The 16,978-nt window shown below is 55.0% G+C and overlaps 2 protein-coding genes across 2 annotated transcripts in view; both read right to left on the bottom strand.

Annotated features, from left to right (window-relative positions):
* Positions 1 to 7,499, bottom strand: part of SLC4A5 (solute carrier family 4 member 5) — a 31,561-nt gene extending 24,062 nt beyond the window's left edge. Inside the window, 4 exon segments of the mRNA XM_017744709.1 lie at positions 3,434 to 3,578; positions 3,580 to 3,629; positions 4,123 to 4,221; positions 5,917 to 7,499. Of these exon segments, the coding sequence (XP_017600198.1) occupies positions 3,434 to 3,578; positions 3,580 to 3,629; positions 4,123 to 4,195 (268 nt within the window). The 5' untranslated portion in view covers positions 4,196 to 4,221; positions 5,917 to 7,499.
* Positions 7,500 to 9,247: 1,748 nt separating this feature from the next.
* LOC103622617 overlaps positions 9,248 to 16,978 on the bottom strand; it is a 24,965-nt gene continuing 17,234 nt past the window's right edge. The window contains exons 7-8 of the mRNA XM_017744677.1: positions 14,086 to 14,164; positions 9,248 to 10,041 (exon numbers count right to left, since the gene is read on the bottom strand). Of these exons, the coding sequence (XP_017600166.1) occupies positions 9,625 to 10,041; positions 14,086 to 14,164 (496 nt within the window). The 3' untranslated portion in view covers positions 9,248 to 9,624. The remainder of the gene's footprint in view (positions 10,042 to 14,085; positions 14,165 to 16,978) is intronic.

Raw genomic sequence — 16,978 nt, 5'->3', positions numbered from 1 at the left:
AGCTTGGAAAATGTGATTTTTTTGGGGCAGAATCCTCCTTTTCTCCAAGCTGGGAATAACAAGGTTGGGAAATTCATCACTTAGAAAATCAGGGAATTAAACTGCCGTGGATAAATGGAGGGAAAAACGGGAATATGGCCCCTTTTCCTGCACAAAGGAGACGACGCCCAGGTCCCCAAAGAAGAGGAAGTCCCTTTAGGCTGAACCTGCTTAGACCTCTTAAGCTCCTCTAAGCCGAGCCTAAAGCCCTGTGGCCCGGTCCTGCCGCCATTCCCATAAAGCTCCATTATTATGATTATCAATATTCCCGGTCGTTTTGGGGCTGGGCTCTGTGCCTGGAGGGTTTCAGGCTCCCTAAGCCTGGCCGTTGTTCTCGGAAAAGGGATGAAATGGGGGCAATTCTGGGCAACCCTCCCCGCCAAACCCGAAATTCCCTAAAAAAACCCCAAACTGGCCACGGATACCATGAGCCGAACGGCAAAACATCGGGATTTTGCTGGAAATCCCTGTGCTGGGTGGGGTCTCTGGTGGGAAAAGGGGGATTTGGAATTCCGCACGCCCTCGATTTGGGGGTTGCTGCTCCCGACTCTGCCCAAATTCCCTCTTTGGGGTTTTAAAAACGGATCCCTCCTTCTTCAGCCTCCCCAGGGCCTCATTTTGGGGTCTCGGGGCTGAAACCCCAAAAACCGATGGGAATCTTGTCCAGAAAGAGCTTTTTTTTTAGCTTCTTTTCTTTATCCTGCCAGATTTTAAGGAATAAATTCAACTTCTAGCACCCAACTTGTGCTTCCCTCCCTCCCCGAGGTGTTCAACCAACCCCGCCAGGACTCGGCCAGGCAGCCAAAATTCCTGGGATTTGTTCACCTGGAGAACCCTTTCACAGCCGGGAAAGCACCCGGCCCTCCCCGCTTTGGGGTTTTTTCATTCCTGGGAATTCGATCCAGCACTGAAAATCCCGGGAAGCGGCAGGTGTTTGTTGGAGAGGGTGAAAGCAACGGGGACAGAGGCCAGACCCCACAAAACACCCCCAAATCAGCCCCTGTTCCTTGAGGATACCGCTCGGGGGGGGCCCGGAGCCGATCCAGATCTCCCTGAACCAGATTCTGGCATGGGAAAACACCCCCAGCTCTGGGATTTCGGGCGCTGCAGATTCCCACGGAACCCTGGGAATACTCAGGCTCATTCCACACGCGCGGACCCCACATTTCCATGGGAAACGGGACAGGAATGACCTAAACCTCCTGCCTGTGAGGCGCAGCCACCCTGACCCCGATCCAGCAGCAAAACCTCGTCTGGGGATCCTTCTCCAAAGCAAAATTCCTGCTCTGGCTTCAGGTAGAGCGAAAAAAAACCGGGATAAAATTGGGGCCGAGGGAATGAGGCGCTGCCGGGGCTCTGCAATCCCGAGTTAAGGTCCGGCGTTAGCCAGGGGCTGCCACGGATTCTCCACAGCCTTTCCCTGGATTTTCCTGCCTCAGACGAGTCCCCACCTCCCCAAAGAGCCAGGATACTGGGATGCACATCCCATGGGACTCACCACTCCTTCCCTGCTCAAAAAAACCCCAAGTTTGGGATATTTTTGACCCTTTCAAATACCGACTTTTCCAGCGGAAGCTGGGAGTTCCCCAATTTATTTTTGGGATGAGCTCTGGAGCTGCGCGCCTGGAGTTTGCCTGCCATCCCCCAGGCTGCTTTTCCAGGGGGAAAAGCTGCTTTTCCGAGGGAAAAACGAATTTTAACCCGCCCCCCCCGGAGCTTTCTCCCCCCCTTAAAAAATCCCAACCAAGCCCTACCTGGAGTTGTTTCCTTTTTTTCCCCCATTTCTTCCCGGCTTAAACCAAACCTTCGCTGCGCGGTCCCAAAAAACTCCAAAGCAGAGGAGTTCCTTTTTCCTTTATCCTTTATCCACTGCGGCTCGCTAAACTCCCGGGGCTTAGGGAGCAGATTACCGGGAATAAAAAGCACTTTCCTCTCTCTTTGGCTCCCATGACGGGAAGTTACCAAATCAGCCGGGATGCGAGAGGGAGAGGTGAGCGCTTGGAAAAGCAGCGGGATCCAGGGGAAAAGGGGAGGGAAGAGCAGAAATCAAAGATTTGGCCGTCGCTCCCTGCGGGATTTTCCTCTCCCACCCAGAGCGCGGTGGGAAAAGCCCCTTCAAGCTCTGGGGTTTGTTTTTCAGGGAAAAAGGCACCAAAATCAGGGAGATTTCCTGGGATTCTGCAGAGCTGAGGGGTTTTGGGGTGGGTTTTTCCTCCATAAAATGAGTTTTTCTGTCCAATCCCTCAAAGCAGCCCGGAGTTGTCTCCGAGTGGCATTTGCTGCCTGTGGAAAGGAGGAGAAAGGAGGGGAAAAGAGGGATAAGGAGGGGAATAGAGGGGGAAAGAGGGGGAAAATGGAAAAGAAGGGAAAAAGAGGAAAAAGGAGGGGACGTGGTCCTGCTCCCGCCTCCCCCGAGGGCACGGAGGAGCCGCCAGAGAATAAAAAACCACTCCCCATGAAAAAAAACCCCAGGAAATCTTCGCCTCCCGAAGGGAAAAGCGGAGCCGAGCCTCCGCCCGCCCCACTGGAGCTAAACCCAGATGCAAATTTCCAAAGGGGGGGCTGGAAAAATCCCACCCCAGGGCCCGGCAGCCGCTTTGCCGTGCGAAATGTTAATCTTCCCTAAGGAGATTTCCCGGGAGTGGGCAAAGCCCCGGCAAAACCCGTCGGGAACGAGGTGTGATTCTCAAATATTGTCTGCACTCCCAATTCCAGCTGGGAAAACCCCTCCAGACCCATCCCAATCCCATTCCAATGGGAAAAACCCACCGGGAACGAGGTGTGATTCTCAAATATTGTCTGCACTCCCAATTCCAGCTGGGAAAACCCCTCCAGACCCATCCCAATCCCATTTCAATGGAAAAAACCCATCAGGAACGAGGTGTGATTCCCAAAGATTGTCTGCACTCCCAATTCCAGCTGGGAAAACCCCTCCAGACCCACCCCAATCCCATTTCAAATGTGAAAAGCCCACTGGGAACGAGGTGTGATTCCCAAAGATTGTCTGCACCCCCAATTCCAGCTGGGAAAACCCCTCCAGACCCATCCCAATCCCATTTCCAAAGGGATAAAAATAAAACCCGGGAACCACCGGCAGAAGCAGCGCCAAATCGCGCATCCGAGGCGATTCAACCGCGCATCCAAGGATGCTCCAAAGGCCCTCCCGGATTTCTGGGAAGCCCGCGGGCACTCACTGGTCCTGCTGGCGTTGTCGTTGCCGCTCTCGGCCCAGCCCTGGCCACCGTCGTCGGTGTCCGAGTGCTCCGGGCGCCCGAAGTGCCGCTCGCTCTCCGGCAGAAGCAGCGCCAAATCGCGCATCCGAGGCGATTCAACCGCGCATCCAAGGATGCTCCAAAGGCCCTCCCGGATTTCTGGGAAGCCCGCGGGCACTCACTGGTCCTGCTGGCGTTGTCGTTGCCGCTCTCGGCCCAGCCCTGGCCACCGTCGTCGGTGTCCGAGTGCTCCGGGCGCCCGAAGTGCCGCTCGCTCTCGCTTGTGCGGTCCCGGCTGGAGCCCGGGGACCTCCGGCGGCGCCGCGCCCCGCGGGGAGTTTTCGGGCACCGGCACCCCGATGTAGATGGAGTGGTAGTCTGGGCATGGGGAGAGGGTTAGGGGGAATTCTGGCTTCCAGTTGAAAAAAAAAACTTCAGTTTTCAGGGAGAAAATTTCCCGGTAGAAGTGATGTGGGTGGGGCGGTAACTGGAGTTAAAAACTTGATTTCCAGGGAGAAAAATTCCTGGCGGAAAAGATGTGGATGGGGCGGTAATCCAGAGGGAAGGGGAGAGATTTAGGGGGCAGAGCTGGGATTTCTCACTCCCAGTTAAAAAATAATCACTTTTCAGGGAGAAAACTTCCAGGTAGAAATGACATGGACGGAGCCGTAATTGGAATAAAAAATTCGATTTCTGGGTGGAAAACTCCCAGTTTTGAACACCAGGGAGGAGCTTTCCCTCTTCCCACCAGGCTTAACGCTCTCCCAGGAGCCTTTTCCATGCCGGGCCTGGGATGTGCCGGGAGCTCGGATGGATCCGCGGGCAGGGAGAGTGGGATGTCCGCGGCATTCCCGGGATTTCACTCACTCACCTTCCTCATCCTCGAATCTCCTCCTGGAGCCACCGAGGCCGTGCTCGCTCATCCCATCCTCGTCCTCCAGCATGGTCCCGCTGCTCAGGGGGAGCTGGGCTGGGCAAGGAACGGGGGTTTAGCGGGATTTGGGATTTTAATGGGATTTTAGTGGGATTTGGGATTTTAATGGGATTTTAGTGGGATTTTAGTGGGATTTGGGAGGGGATAACCTCTCTGAACACCTGAGTGGGGCTATGGGAATCCTTCACCCGGTGAAATCCCAGCGGGATTCCCAGCGGGAGAGCCGGGAGCTTCCCTGGGGATCAGCGGGACCCTCTGGCACCACTGGCTCCAGCCCTGCCTTGTCCTGTGCCATCCCTGCTCTCCTCTCCCCATATTCCCGAAATCCCAGCTGGATTTCCCCCGGATCCCATCCCCGGCCTCCAATTCCAGCTGCTCAGAGGATGAGCAAGGCTGGGAGAACGTTCCAGAGATTTTCCTTCACAAATCCCGACAAAACCTCAATTCCCAGGAATTCCAGAGCCCCCCATTACTCCGGGGTGACCCCGCACCGCTCCAAGGGGATTTTCCCAGCACACATTTCCCTTTCCCCAGCTCCGATCCCGCATTTCCAGCTCTTGCCCTGCTTGATCCCAGTGGGATTTCTCTGGCGCTCGGCCAGGGCCGTCAATGAATTAATTCATTAATGAGCCCTAACGAGCTGCCCCCGCTGATTGCCTTTCACACTCGGCTGGGGGGCAGAGCCGTGGCTATTCCTGGCCGCCCGCTCGATGCTCCCAAGGGCACTCGGAGGGCGAGCGGGAGCAGCCGCTCCGCGTTCCCGCGCCATTCCCGCGCCATTCCCGTCTATTCCGGGAGAGAAATCCCAGCTCCAGCCGAAGAGCTCGGAAAAATGGGAACAGCCGGAGCTGCTGGGCCTGGCCTGGCCGGGTGGGCTCTGCTGGGTCTGAATTCCCGACACTTTTTCCCTCAGGAAAATCCGTTTATCCCAGTCCAGCCCAAGTCCAGTTTATCCCAGTTCAGCCCAAATCCAGTTTATCCCAGTCCAACTCAAGTCCAGTTTATCCCAGTCCAACTCAAGTCCAGTTTATCCCATTCCAGCTCAAATCCAGTTTATCCCAGTCCAGCTCCAGCCTGATCCCAGTTGAGATTTAAAGTCGATTTCTGGGATTTGGGATTTTTCCCATCAATCCCACACTTTGGCAGGGATTGATGTCATTTAGGGGCCAACGGCTCCGGAGGGAAAACCCAAACTGGGGAGTTTTATGGGATGACATCATCCGTGAGCCTCAGCTTCCCAAAAACAACATTCCCGGGTGAATTCCAAGGATTTTAGCAAGCAGGAAAAGCAGGAAAATATCCCCCAGCCTCAGGCAGGAATATTTTTGCTCCTTCTAAAAGCTGAAGGACCAAAACTCCCAGGAAATTCCTGCAGCTTGGGATTCCCGGGTGACGGATTGGGATACACAACCCTCCAGCCGGGATAATATTGGGAAGAAACAGGATTTTTTGGGAAATCCGGTTGAGCTGGGCAGCACAAAGAACTCCCGGGGTAAAGCCAGGCTTTGTTAGACCCGGATAAATGAAAGCTCTCGATCAATTCCGGGGTCGGAGAATCTGGGATTTTTCCCTCTATTTCCCACACGAAGTTTTTACCCCCCTAAATCCCTGAAGCGCTGGAAAACCCGGCTCTAATTCCATGGAAATCAGGGGAGGGAAGCCAAGCGCTGCCACTTTTCCCAATTAAACCCCAAACGCCCCCCAAAAATGAATTTTCCCCTAAAAACTCACCTTGAGCTCCCCAAAAATTATTCGGGAATGGGCTGGGGCTGCGGAGCGGGTTCAGGGAAAGCCGGGATCGCCTGGAGTCAGAGCTGCTCTTCCCAACATCCCATCGACCCCAGTGCCCGGCAGCTCCCGCATCCCGATGGATTTGGGGCAGCGCCGATTGATTTTGGGAGCGCAGAGGATCACGGGGAGCTCTGGGGAGGGAGGGCCGGCGGGGCCGGTGGAATCCGGCCCTGGAATAGGCTCCATTTTCCACCAGGATGTGGAAAATTCCCGTTGTTCCTCCCTGGCCTGCGGGATTCGGGTTTTCTGGGATTGTGGGGCTTTTTTTCCAAGAATTTTGTCTCTTTTTGAGGGATTCTGATGCCCATGCTCGGTGTCCTGATTTTAGGGAATGGGAGGAATTTCCTCAGGGAAGTGAGGGGTGTCAGCAGGAGTGCGATGATCCCAAATCCCCCTCAGTGGGATGATCCCGAATCCCTCTCAGTGCGATGATCCTGAATCTCCCTCAGTGGGATGATCCCAAATCTCCCTCAGTTGGATGATCCCAAATCCCTCTCAGTGGGATGATCCCGAGTCCCTCTCAGTGGGATGATCCCAAACCTCCCTCAGTGGGATGATCCCAAATCCCCCTCAGTCCGATGATCCCAAATCTCCCTCAGTTGGATGATCCCAAATCCCTCTCAGTGGGATGATCCCGAGTCCCTCTCAGTGGGATGATCCCAAACCTCCCTCAGTGGGATGATCCCAAATCCCCCTCAGTCCGATGATCCCAAATCTCCCTCAGTGGGATGATCCCGAATCCCCCTCAGTGCGACGATCCCAAATCCCTCTCAGTGGGATGATCCCGAGTCCCTCTCAGTGGGATGATCCCAAATCCCCATCCATGGGATGCTCCTACACCCCCTGGAGAGCGGGATCAGCCCCTGGGCAATCCCACCCAGCCTGGGGAGGGGTTGGGGTCAGGGTTGCCCACGGAATTATTCCCAGTTCCTCGTTTCACTTCCCACATCCATGAATTCGGGTTCGGGAATCTCGGCCGTGACTCCGCTCCCGTTTCACGCCCGGATTCCTCCTCTCCCTCCAGCTTTTTATCGGGAATATCAATAAATCCCCATCGAACAGCGCCCGGCCCTTCATCCCAGCAAAAAACCGGGACTGGGAGATGGGATTTGGAGCTTTGAACCCACCCCACATCGGGGCTTTTCCGGGAGATGCTCCCATGGCACAACCCGGGTGGAATCTGATGCTTTATCCCCGCTCCCGTTTTCCTCCCAGCTCCCGTTGGATGGGATTTTCCCTTCCCTCTGGAGAAGGCTCCACTTAGGGGCAATTTGGGAATGTCTGTGGCATTCCTTTTTGTCGGTGTTTTGGGAAAAGCTTTTGGGATTCCGTGCTCCTGCTTCAATCCACTTTTCCCGTTTTCCAGGCGTTTCATTCTCCCCGGGAATCGCTGGGCTGGGTGTCCAAGCTGAAGGAAAATCCTTTTTTCCCATTAACCCCAGGATGAATCCTGGGATGAGAACCCGCTCCCATCCCAGCCAGGACATTGGAATCCAGGTTTTGTCCTGGGAATCAAGAGAAAAAGAATGGGATTTCGCTTTTTCCTTCCGAATCCATGGAGATTTAAATTCCCCGGAGAGAGGGGGAAGAAGGAAGCAAAGCCAAACCCCTGGAGCCCACAAGGAAATTATTCCCTAAACATCCAAGTTCATCCCAATTCCCGAGGCTGCTCCCTGGTTTTACCTTTTCCACCTCCAAAAACTTCCCAGATGTTGGCCAAAATGCTCTCAAATATTCCAAAGGCGCCACAATGGGAAAACTCCACTTCCAATGGGAAAAACCAGATCCAGAGGGGTTTTCCAGGCCTGGGCCAGGAATTGGTTCTGGTTTGGCTGAAGGGAAAGCTGGGAATGGTCGGGAGAGGGAGACAGAGCCCGGGAATCGCATCCAGAGCTTCAGCATCCCCGGGATCCAGGCCGAGCTCCCGCTTCCCAAATATCCCAATTCCTGACAAGTGCCAGGAGTAAACCGGGATTTCCTTCGCTCCTGGGAAAAACAGACTCTTGTTCCTTTTCCTTTCCCTTTTCCCCTTTTCTTTCCCTTTTTCCCCTTTTCCCTTTTCCTTTCAATTTTTCCTTTCACTTTTTCCATTTGATTTCATTTTTTCCTTTTCCTTTCATTTTTTCCTTTTCCTTTCACTTTCCCCCCCTTTTCCTTTCACTTCTTTCCTCATTCCTTTCAGTTTTCCCTTTTCCTTTCATTTTTTTTGCCCTTTTCCTTTCCTTTTTTGTCCCCATTCCCAGAATTTGATTTCTGCCTCCCGGGAGAGCTTTGCCACCCACAGGTCATGCCTGGGGCCTCAGCACAGGGATCCACTGGGGTTTTTTGGGATAAAACCCCACATTATTGGGATAAACCCCATGATTTTGGGATAAAATCACACATTTTTGGGAAAACTCCCTCATTTTTTGGCATAAAACCCCACAGTTTTGGGACAAAAGCCCCACATTTTTGAGATGAAACCCCACATTGTTTGGGATGAAACCACACATTTTTTGGGACAAACCCCCTCATTTTTGGAATAAAACCCCACGGTTTCGGGATAAAACCCCAATTTTTGGGATAAAACCCCGCAGTTTTGGGACAAAAGCCCCCAGTTTTTTGAAAAAACCCCATATTTTTGAGATAAACCCCCACATTGTTTGGGATGAAACCACACACTTTTTGGGACAAACCCCCTCATTTTTGGGACAAAACCCCACGGTTTTGGGATGAATTTCCTATTTTTGCAATTCCTCTGCTCGAGGGTTGCAGCAACACCCCCTCCGTTTTTAATTCCCAGATCCCAAGAGATCCAGGAGGGAATTCCCACCCGGACCCAGGAGCTGTGCTGAGACAGAAACATCGGAAAAGGCAATTCCTTCCCTGCTCCCAGGTCGGTCTCCAGCAGAGGGAATTTCCTCCATCCCAGGAATGTCCCAAATTTCCTCCATCCCGGGAATGACCCAAATAAACCCATCCTCGTTTTAAAAATTGCTGGGATCTCCTTCTCCTCACCCAGGAATGAAAACCAGAGCAGGGAAAAGCCGGGAACCTCCAGGAATGGGATTTTTTTCCCCCTTGCCCCAGCGGGATCCAGGGGATGGAAGCTGTGCTTCCGTTTTTCCTGGAAAATCCCACTGGGAATGCTCTGGAGGGAGAGCTGCTCCGCTTTTCCCTTTGGTTTCACCTTCCTGGAGCCTGGTTTCCATCCGAATCCATCGGAAAGCCGCAATTTCCCAGGAAATCAGCGGGAATACAACAGCCAAAGCCCGAGAGGGTGGGAGCGACCTTGGAAAACACAACAGAAATTCCGTTTATTGGGAAAAAAACCCAAATCCCCCCAAAACCCCTCCAGAGGCCCAGGGGAGCCCTGGGGAGCTCTGCCCTCACAGTCCAGGGAGGAGTTTAGGAATTCCCAATGGTATTTTCCAGTTTTCCCAAAGAAATTTCAGGAGCTGAGAATAATCCCATTTTTTTACAGTTTTCCCAAAGAAACTTCGGGAGCTGAGGAGAAAATTCCAACTTTTTTACAGTTTTCCCAAAGAAACTTCGGGAGCTGAGGAGAAAATTCCAACTTTTTTACAGTTTTCCCAAAGAAACTTCGGGAGCCGAGGAGGAAATTCCCATTTTTTCCACATTCCCAGCTCCGAGCGCTCCTCCTGCTCCTCACACTTTGCTGTGGCCGGCGGCGCCTTCCTCCTCCTCCTCCTCCTCCTCCTCCTCATTCCCGGGATTTACCGGGATGTATCCGCCTTCCCGGGGCAGGCACCAGCACCAGCCGGCGCCGCTGAGATCCAGCGAGGCGAAGCTCAGATCCCGCGTCTCCAGGAGCCGGAAATCCACGGAATCCAGGCGGGAATGGATCTCGTTGAGCTGCTGCCAGTAGAGCCAGGCCATGGCCAGCCCCAGCACCTGCGGGACAGGGGACAAAGCCACCGCGGGCTCAGGGACACCTCCCCTGTCCCAGGGGGCTCCAGCCTGGCCCGGGACACTTCCAGGGATCCGGGGGCATCCGATATTTCTTCCCAATATCCCATCTAAACCAGGGTGTGGAATCATGGATTGGTTTGGGTTGGAAGGGACCTTAAATCCCATCCAGAGCCACCATGGGCAGGGACACCTCCCACTGTCCCAGGGGGCTCCAAGCCGGCCTTGGGTTCCAGGGATCCAGGGGCAGCCCCAGCTGCTCTGGGAATTCCAGCCCAGCCCCTCCCCACCCTCATTCCTTCCCAAGATCCCATTTCAATCTCCCCTTTCCCACTGGGAAGCCGTTCCCTGTGTCCTGTCCCTCCAGCCCTTGTCCCCAGTCCCTCTCCAGCTCTCCTGGAGCCTCTTCAGGCCCTGGAATGTTCTGGAAGCTCTCCCTGGATCCTTCCCTTCTCCAGGTGAGCACCCCCAGCTCTCCCAGCCCAGCTCCAGAGCAGAGGGGATCCAGAATCCTGGCTCAATGTCAATCTTCCTTTCCCAAATCCACCTGGACATGGATCTCAAGGGAATCCCCTGGATCAGCAGCTTCCCCAAGCCAGAAGCAGCGGAAAATCCCATCCCTGGGGGTGCTCTCCCAGCACTGGGAGCAGCCGGGCCTTGCACAGAATCCACCCCAAAATGGCTCCACACAGATTTTCCCTTCCCAAATCCACCTGGAAGTGGATCCCAAAGGGATTTCCACAGATCAACAGCTTCCCCAAGCCAGAAGAAGCGGAAAATCCCATCCCTGGAGATGCTCTCCCAACACTGAGCCCATCCTGGCGCCCTCCGTTGGATCCTGCCCCATTCCCATTTCCCGGTCATTCCCACAGACCCTTCCCAGTTGTTTGACATCCCACCCGATCCCTGGGAACGGGGTCAATCCCGGGAAACGCAGCGCAGCTGTGGGAGGCTGGGGCGTGGTTCCGGAAAGCTCCGGGAATTCGGGATTGCTGCTGCTGGGGTTGCTTTGCTGGGGAAAAACCACTGCAGGTGCTGATGGGAAAAGTCTGGAAATCTCTGGGAATCTCCCGGTATCCGAATGGCCTGGAATGAGGCTGTCCCACAGCTTCTGTGTGGGATGTCTGGGGACGGCTCCGTCTCTCCAGGAACTCCAGGGAGAGCCCGGAGACACCACTCCGGATAAGGGGATTGCGCCGATCCCCATCCGACAGCAAATCCTCCAGGATTTAAGGAGTTTTCAAATCCCATTTCCACGGATGTCGAGCCTCAGCCGCATCTCCCATTATTAAACTGTCATCGCTCCTGATTAAAATCCCACTCCCGATCCCACGGAGCGGGAAAAGCCTTTGGAATGAGGGATTTTAGGGGAAATTTGTCATTTTTCTGTCCCCGAAGCCACAAATGCCAGAAGGATTTGTGTTGGTGACGCATTTCATGGGAATGACGCCAGGTCTGGGGCCGTGATCCCTCCTGCTGCTCCCGCCGAGGTATCCCGCTGAAAATGGGGAATTCTGGAAGGGAATGAAATGATCCAAAGGCTTCCATCAGCATCCCGAATCCCACAGCCGTCGCTCTCCACTGAGTTATGATCCCATTCCCATCCCAGCCCGGCTCTAAATTCCCTCTCCCACTTAATGAGAGCGGCGAAAGCTGTCAGGAATTATGGATGCATCCAATATCCCCGGCTCCGAGGGCACCGCGTTTTCCCGGATCCGAATGCGGGCGTGGATTTTATGGCACCGCAGAGCTCAGGAAGGAGCCGCTGCGGGGGAAAACGGGAACAAAACGGAGCAAAGCTGAGGCTGGAAAAATGAAAAAGCGGATTTTTTTTCTGGGATGGGAATCCGGGAGAACTGCTCGGGAATTGTTGCCATTGGAAGTTAGGGAAGTGCCTTTTCTTCCTGGCTGGAATTCCACCTGGAGGGCTGGGCTCCCTCCCTTTCCAGGTTTTTTGCTGTGGGATTTGAGCGTCCACAGGGTGCAAATCCATGGAAAAGCTGCTCCTCCAGGGGGCAAAGAAATCCCAGGAGCTCCGCACAACCAGGGAATCCATAAAACATCCGTTGGGAATCCCGAGGTGTCCCTGCCCATGGAATGAGACGGTCCCGAAGGTCCCTTCCAACCCAGAGCATTCCATGATTCCTCTAAACCCAAGCCAGATATTCCCGTATGAAATTCCAAGGCTCAGCTCCATCCCCAAGCCCAGCTTTGCTTGCGGTGTCTCCATTGGTTCCTTTGGATCAGTTTTCCAGTGGGAATTGTCCCAACGGGGCTGGAATCACCCCAAATCTTCCTCCCTGGAATGCTGGAAGCGCCTCTCCTCCTCCTCTGGCAAAAGGGTTCTGGAAGTTTGGGAAGCAGCAAAAGAAAAAGCTCAAAATTCCATCTTCCCCTCATTTTCCAGTGGAAAAGGGGCCTGGAAATCCATGGATGTTTTCCCTTAGGGATGGGCTGTGCCCGTGGGCACCAGGAAAGGAAAACTCCCTGCAAGAAACTCCTTTTCCATGGAAATACAGGAACATTCCCTGCTTCTGGAGCTCCTTCCCTATTTAAAGAGCCGGATCCTCTGGAATGCTGAATCATTCCAGGCTTTCCCAGAGTTAACAAAGTCTAAAGCGTTTTCCTTTCTGTCCTTTGTTGACTTTTCCATCCCTAAATTGGGATTTATGGAGACGTCATGGCCTGCAGATGGAAAAATCCCGTTTATTCCCTTTTCCCGCTCCATGGACCCCCCGGAGCCGTGGGGAAGATGGGAGAGCAAACAAATCCCAAATTAATCTTCCCAGGCGTCATTCCCTTCGCAGAGGGAACGTTCTCCATCCCTGTCACCGGCAGATGAAGATGCCAGGCTGGAAAACGCCCGGCACCAGGATAATTCCGTGTTTTCCATGGAATGGAGCCATCCATCTCCGGGATCAATGCTCCGGGGAGGGAACGGCCGCCCCCGCGCCGAGGATCCGCGACGCTCCCGGTGCGGGGTTCGGAGATGGATGAGACAGAGGGAAAATAATTCACCGGGATGGATGGGAGCCCTCGGCAGGGCCCTTCCAGGGATTTCTCTCCTTTCGTTGGGATGCGCGTCACCTTCTGCTTCTTCGGGATGGAAAAATCCCCTTTTTGAAGGGAAAACAAAGGACTGCAGAGGTTTTCCTGCTCCTGGTTCTGCTTTCCTGCAGTGCCCGGCTGGGAGGGGCAGGGAATGATCCCAGGAATGGAGCCCCTCTCTGGAGCCAGGCTGGGAGAGCTGGGAATGTTCCCCTGGAGAAGGGAAGGATCCAGGGAGAGCTTCCAGAACATTCCAGGGCCTGAAGAGGCTCCAGGAGAGCTGGAGAGGGACTGGGGACAAGGCATGGAGGGACAGGGAACGGCTTCCCAGTGGGAAAGGGGAGATTGAAATGGGATCTTGGGAAGGAATGAGGGTGGGGAGGGGCTGGGCTGGAATTCCCAGAGCAGCTGTGGCCACCCCTGGATCCCTGGAAGTGCCCAAGGCCGGCTTGGAGCCCCCTGGGACAGTGGGAGTGTCCCTGGCCATGGCAGGGGTGAGATGGGATCTTGAAGGTTCTTCCAACCCAAACAATCCCAAGATTTGCTGGAACAGCATCGGGAAACAATCCCTGGAAAGGCCCAGCTGGAGACACATCCCCTAAAAGCTGCTGGAAGATTTTGTGCCTCATTTCCACCCCAAACACGTTCCCTGTGCGTCGCCAGCTCCGTGGAGAATCCTGCTGGAGGCAGGGAAGGACACGGAGGCGGCGGCAGGAAAAGGATGGATGAGCTCGGCCGATCCTGCTGGAAAATCCGGGGTTGCTCCGCGATTAAAGGCACAGCCCGGGTTTGGGGCGGGATGAGAAGGTCCTTCGGAGTGAGAGGGAATGTGCGGGATGAAGGGCACAGAGGCGGGGGTGGAACGCAGGAGTCTGGGCTGCTGAGGAACGGGAACAAAGAGAATTCCGGGAGCGTTGCGGAGGCGGGGATGGCTCGGGTTGGAGTTTGTGCCTCGCTCCGAACGGACGGGAAAAATGAACTCAGACCCTCCAATGGGATTGGGGTTTTCCCTCTAAAAAAGGCAGGGGTGCTCCTGGATTTGGGGGGATCAGGGATTCACCGACTCCCTCTGCCTCAGGAATCGCTCCCCTCGCTGCTGGATCCCGGCGGGATTTGTCCCTGTCCCAACCCTCCCACCACAGCGAATCCCACCTGGATCCAGCAGCTTTCCCTGAGCCCGATTCCAGAGGAAGCAAAGCCTGGCAGCCTCTCCTGCGCCTCAGGCTCCCACCTGGAGTTGGGAAAAGTGGAAAAACCCTCCAAATTCCGGCCCTTCCTGCAGGATGGGAAGGTGGGGCGGGATCATTCTCCAGCCCTGAGCCGGGTGGGAACACAGCACAATAATTCCCAACTCTCCAGCGGGGCTCCAAGCCAGCCAGAACTTCCCTTGGATCATTTTTCCAGGATCCAAGAGCCGGTGTTTCCCCACAGATCCAAGGACAAGTCTGGGATCCCGGGATAAGAGACCAGAACCGAGATCAGCCCCTCGACCTCTGAGCGCTGGAGCTCAGCCAAGGCCCAAGTTAGACCTTAAGGAAGCGAAACCAGGAGGAAAAGTGGGAAAAATCCCCAAGCTGGGCTCGGGACATGGATCAGAATCCCAACCTTCCCTGCAGCATCTGGGAATTTCCCCACCGAGGAGGTTTGCATCCCTACGGAGAGAGGTTTTCCATGTGGACAAAGGGCAGGGGTGGCACAGCTCAATCCCGTCCCTCTTCCCGAAACTCCCGGCTCTGGCACCTCCTCGCATCAACCCAAATCAGCAATTCCAGGCCGATCCAACCCTCTCCCTCCAGATTTCCGGGAATGGAGCTGTCCGAGGGCTGGCAGCTCCCGGCAGCACCAACGCCCGTTTTCCACTGAATTCCCTCCAAATCCTGGCAGGATCCAAACCCGATCCATCTCAGCTCGGGAGCAGATGGGGAGGACGAGCTGCTCCATGGGCCACTCCACATCCATCAGCGCTCAGCATTCCCGCGGATTCATCCCCACCATTCCCAATTAACGGCACCACTCCACATCCATCAGCGCTCAGCATTCCCGCGGATTCATCCCCACCATTCCCAATTAACGGCACCACTCCACATCCATCAGCGCTCAGCATTCCCGCGGATTCATCCCCACCATTCCCAATTAACGGCACCACTCCACATCCATCAGCGCTCAGCATTCCCGCGGATTCATCCCCACCATTCCCAATTAACGGCACCACTCCACATCCATCAGCGCTCAGCATTCCCGCGGATTCATCCCCACCATTCCCAATTAACGGCACCACTCCACATCCATCAGCGCTCAGCATTCCCGCGGATTCATCCCCACCATTCCCAATTAACGGCACCACTCCACATCCATCAGCGCTCAGCATTCCCGCGGATTCATCCCCACCATTCCCAATTAACGGCACCACTCCACATCCATCAGCGCTCAGCATTCCCGCGGATTCATCCCCACCATTCCCAATTAACGGCACCACTCCACATCCATCAGCGCTCAGCATTCCCGCGGATTCATCCCCACCATTCCCAATTAACGGCACCACTCCACATCCATCAGCGCTCAGCATTCCCGCGGATTCATCCCCACCATTCCCAATTAACGGCACCACTCCACATCCATCAGCGCTCAGCATTCCCGCGGATTCATCCCCACCATTCCCAATTAACGGCACCACTCCACATCCATCAGCGCTCAGCATTCCCGCGGATTCATCCCCACCATTCCCAATTAACGGCACCACTCCACATCCATCAGCGCTCAGCATTCCCGCGGATTCATCCCCAGCATTCCCAATTAATGGATGAGGCCGCGGGAGGTGGCGCCGATGGGTCAGGGTGGGTCAGGATAGGTTGGGATGGGTTGGGATGGGTCAGGGTGGGTTGGAATAGGTTGGGATGGGTCGGGATGGGTCATCCCCGCCCCATTCCAGTGCTTTTTTCCCCCATTCCAGCACTTTTTCCTCCCATTCCTGCCTTTCCCGCAGATTCCTGATGCTCATTTGGAAGGAAACGCTCCCAAAAAAAGTCGGGAATGGCAGCCAGGACTGGGCAGGAACGGCTCCCCTGCCTCAGGATCACACCTGAACCGTCTGCGAGCCCAAACTCCGGCTCTGACAAATGATCCCAAATTTCCCCCACAGCTGCTGCTTTATCCAAGCCCTTCCCGCCTTTTGGTGCAAGCAGAAAACCGGGAATGATTTCAAAAATCAAACCTGGGAAACCGGGAATCACTGGGATACCAGCCCACCCCTGGGAAGCATCACCCCCAGCAACCCCAGCACCGCCGTAAAAAGGGAGTTTTTTGCTCGTGGGCCTCGAAATAAATCCCAAAAAGGGTCAAATCCACAGCAAATCCTCACAGTTTGGCCAGGAATAATTCTGGAAAGATCCAAGGGAGAAATTCCAGGTGTGGCAAAGGAAGAGCCTCCCCTGCAGCCCCGAAGCTCCCTCCATGTCCATCAGGAAAAGCTCCATTCCCTGTGCTGGGGAGGTCTGGGATCCCCGGGCACCACCAGTGGGAATTGGGATTGGGGCGGCCGGGCACACCCAGCGGAATTTGGGATTGGGGCAGCCAGGCACACCCAGCGGAATTTGGGATTGGGGCAGCCAGGCACATCCAGCAGAATTTGGGATTGGGATTTATCCGGGGTCCCATTCCCGCTGCGTTTGCAGGAATTCTGTGGGAACAAATGGGACAGGATTTGCTTCCAGGGGCTTTAATTTGATCCCAAACTGGATTTTGGGACGGAGCCAAGCCTGTTCTGCCAGGGATGACTTTTCCTGCCCCGGCCACAAATCCCAGATGGAATTGGGGTGGAAAAACAGCTCCAAACAATTTGTTTTCCACCCTCCAGCACCGGGAAAGGATCTGAGACCTGAGATCGGCTCCGCTGGTAACCCCAAACCTGGGGGTTCATCCCTGACCCTTGTGGGCCTTTCCAACTCGGAATTGCGGGAATCCAGGAGCGGATTCCCATGGGATCCCCCCCGTACCTGTGGCAGGAGCAGGGGGCCAGCGGTGGGCCAGGGGGGCCCGGAGTTTGCCT

This window comes from Corvus brachyrhynchos, unplaced genomic scaffold (genome assembly GCF_000691975.1).
Source record: "Corvus brachyrhynchos isolate BGI_N302 unplaced genomic scaffold, ASM69197v1 scaffold119, whole genome shotgun sequence".
Classification (NCBI taxonomy): Eukaryota; Metazoa; Chordata; class Aves; order Passeriformes; family Corvidae; genus Corvus; species Corvus brachyrhynchos.
Note: the sequence above shows the minus strand (reverse complement) of the source record. Positions and strands in the feature narration are given on the sequence as shown.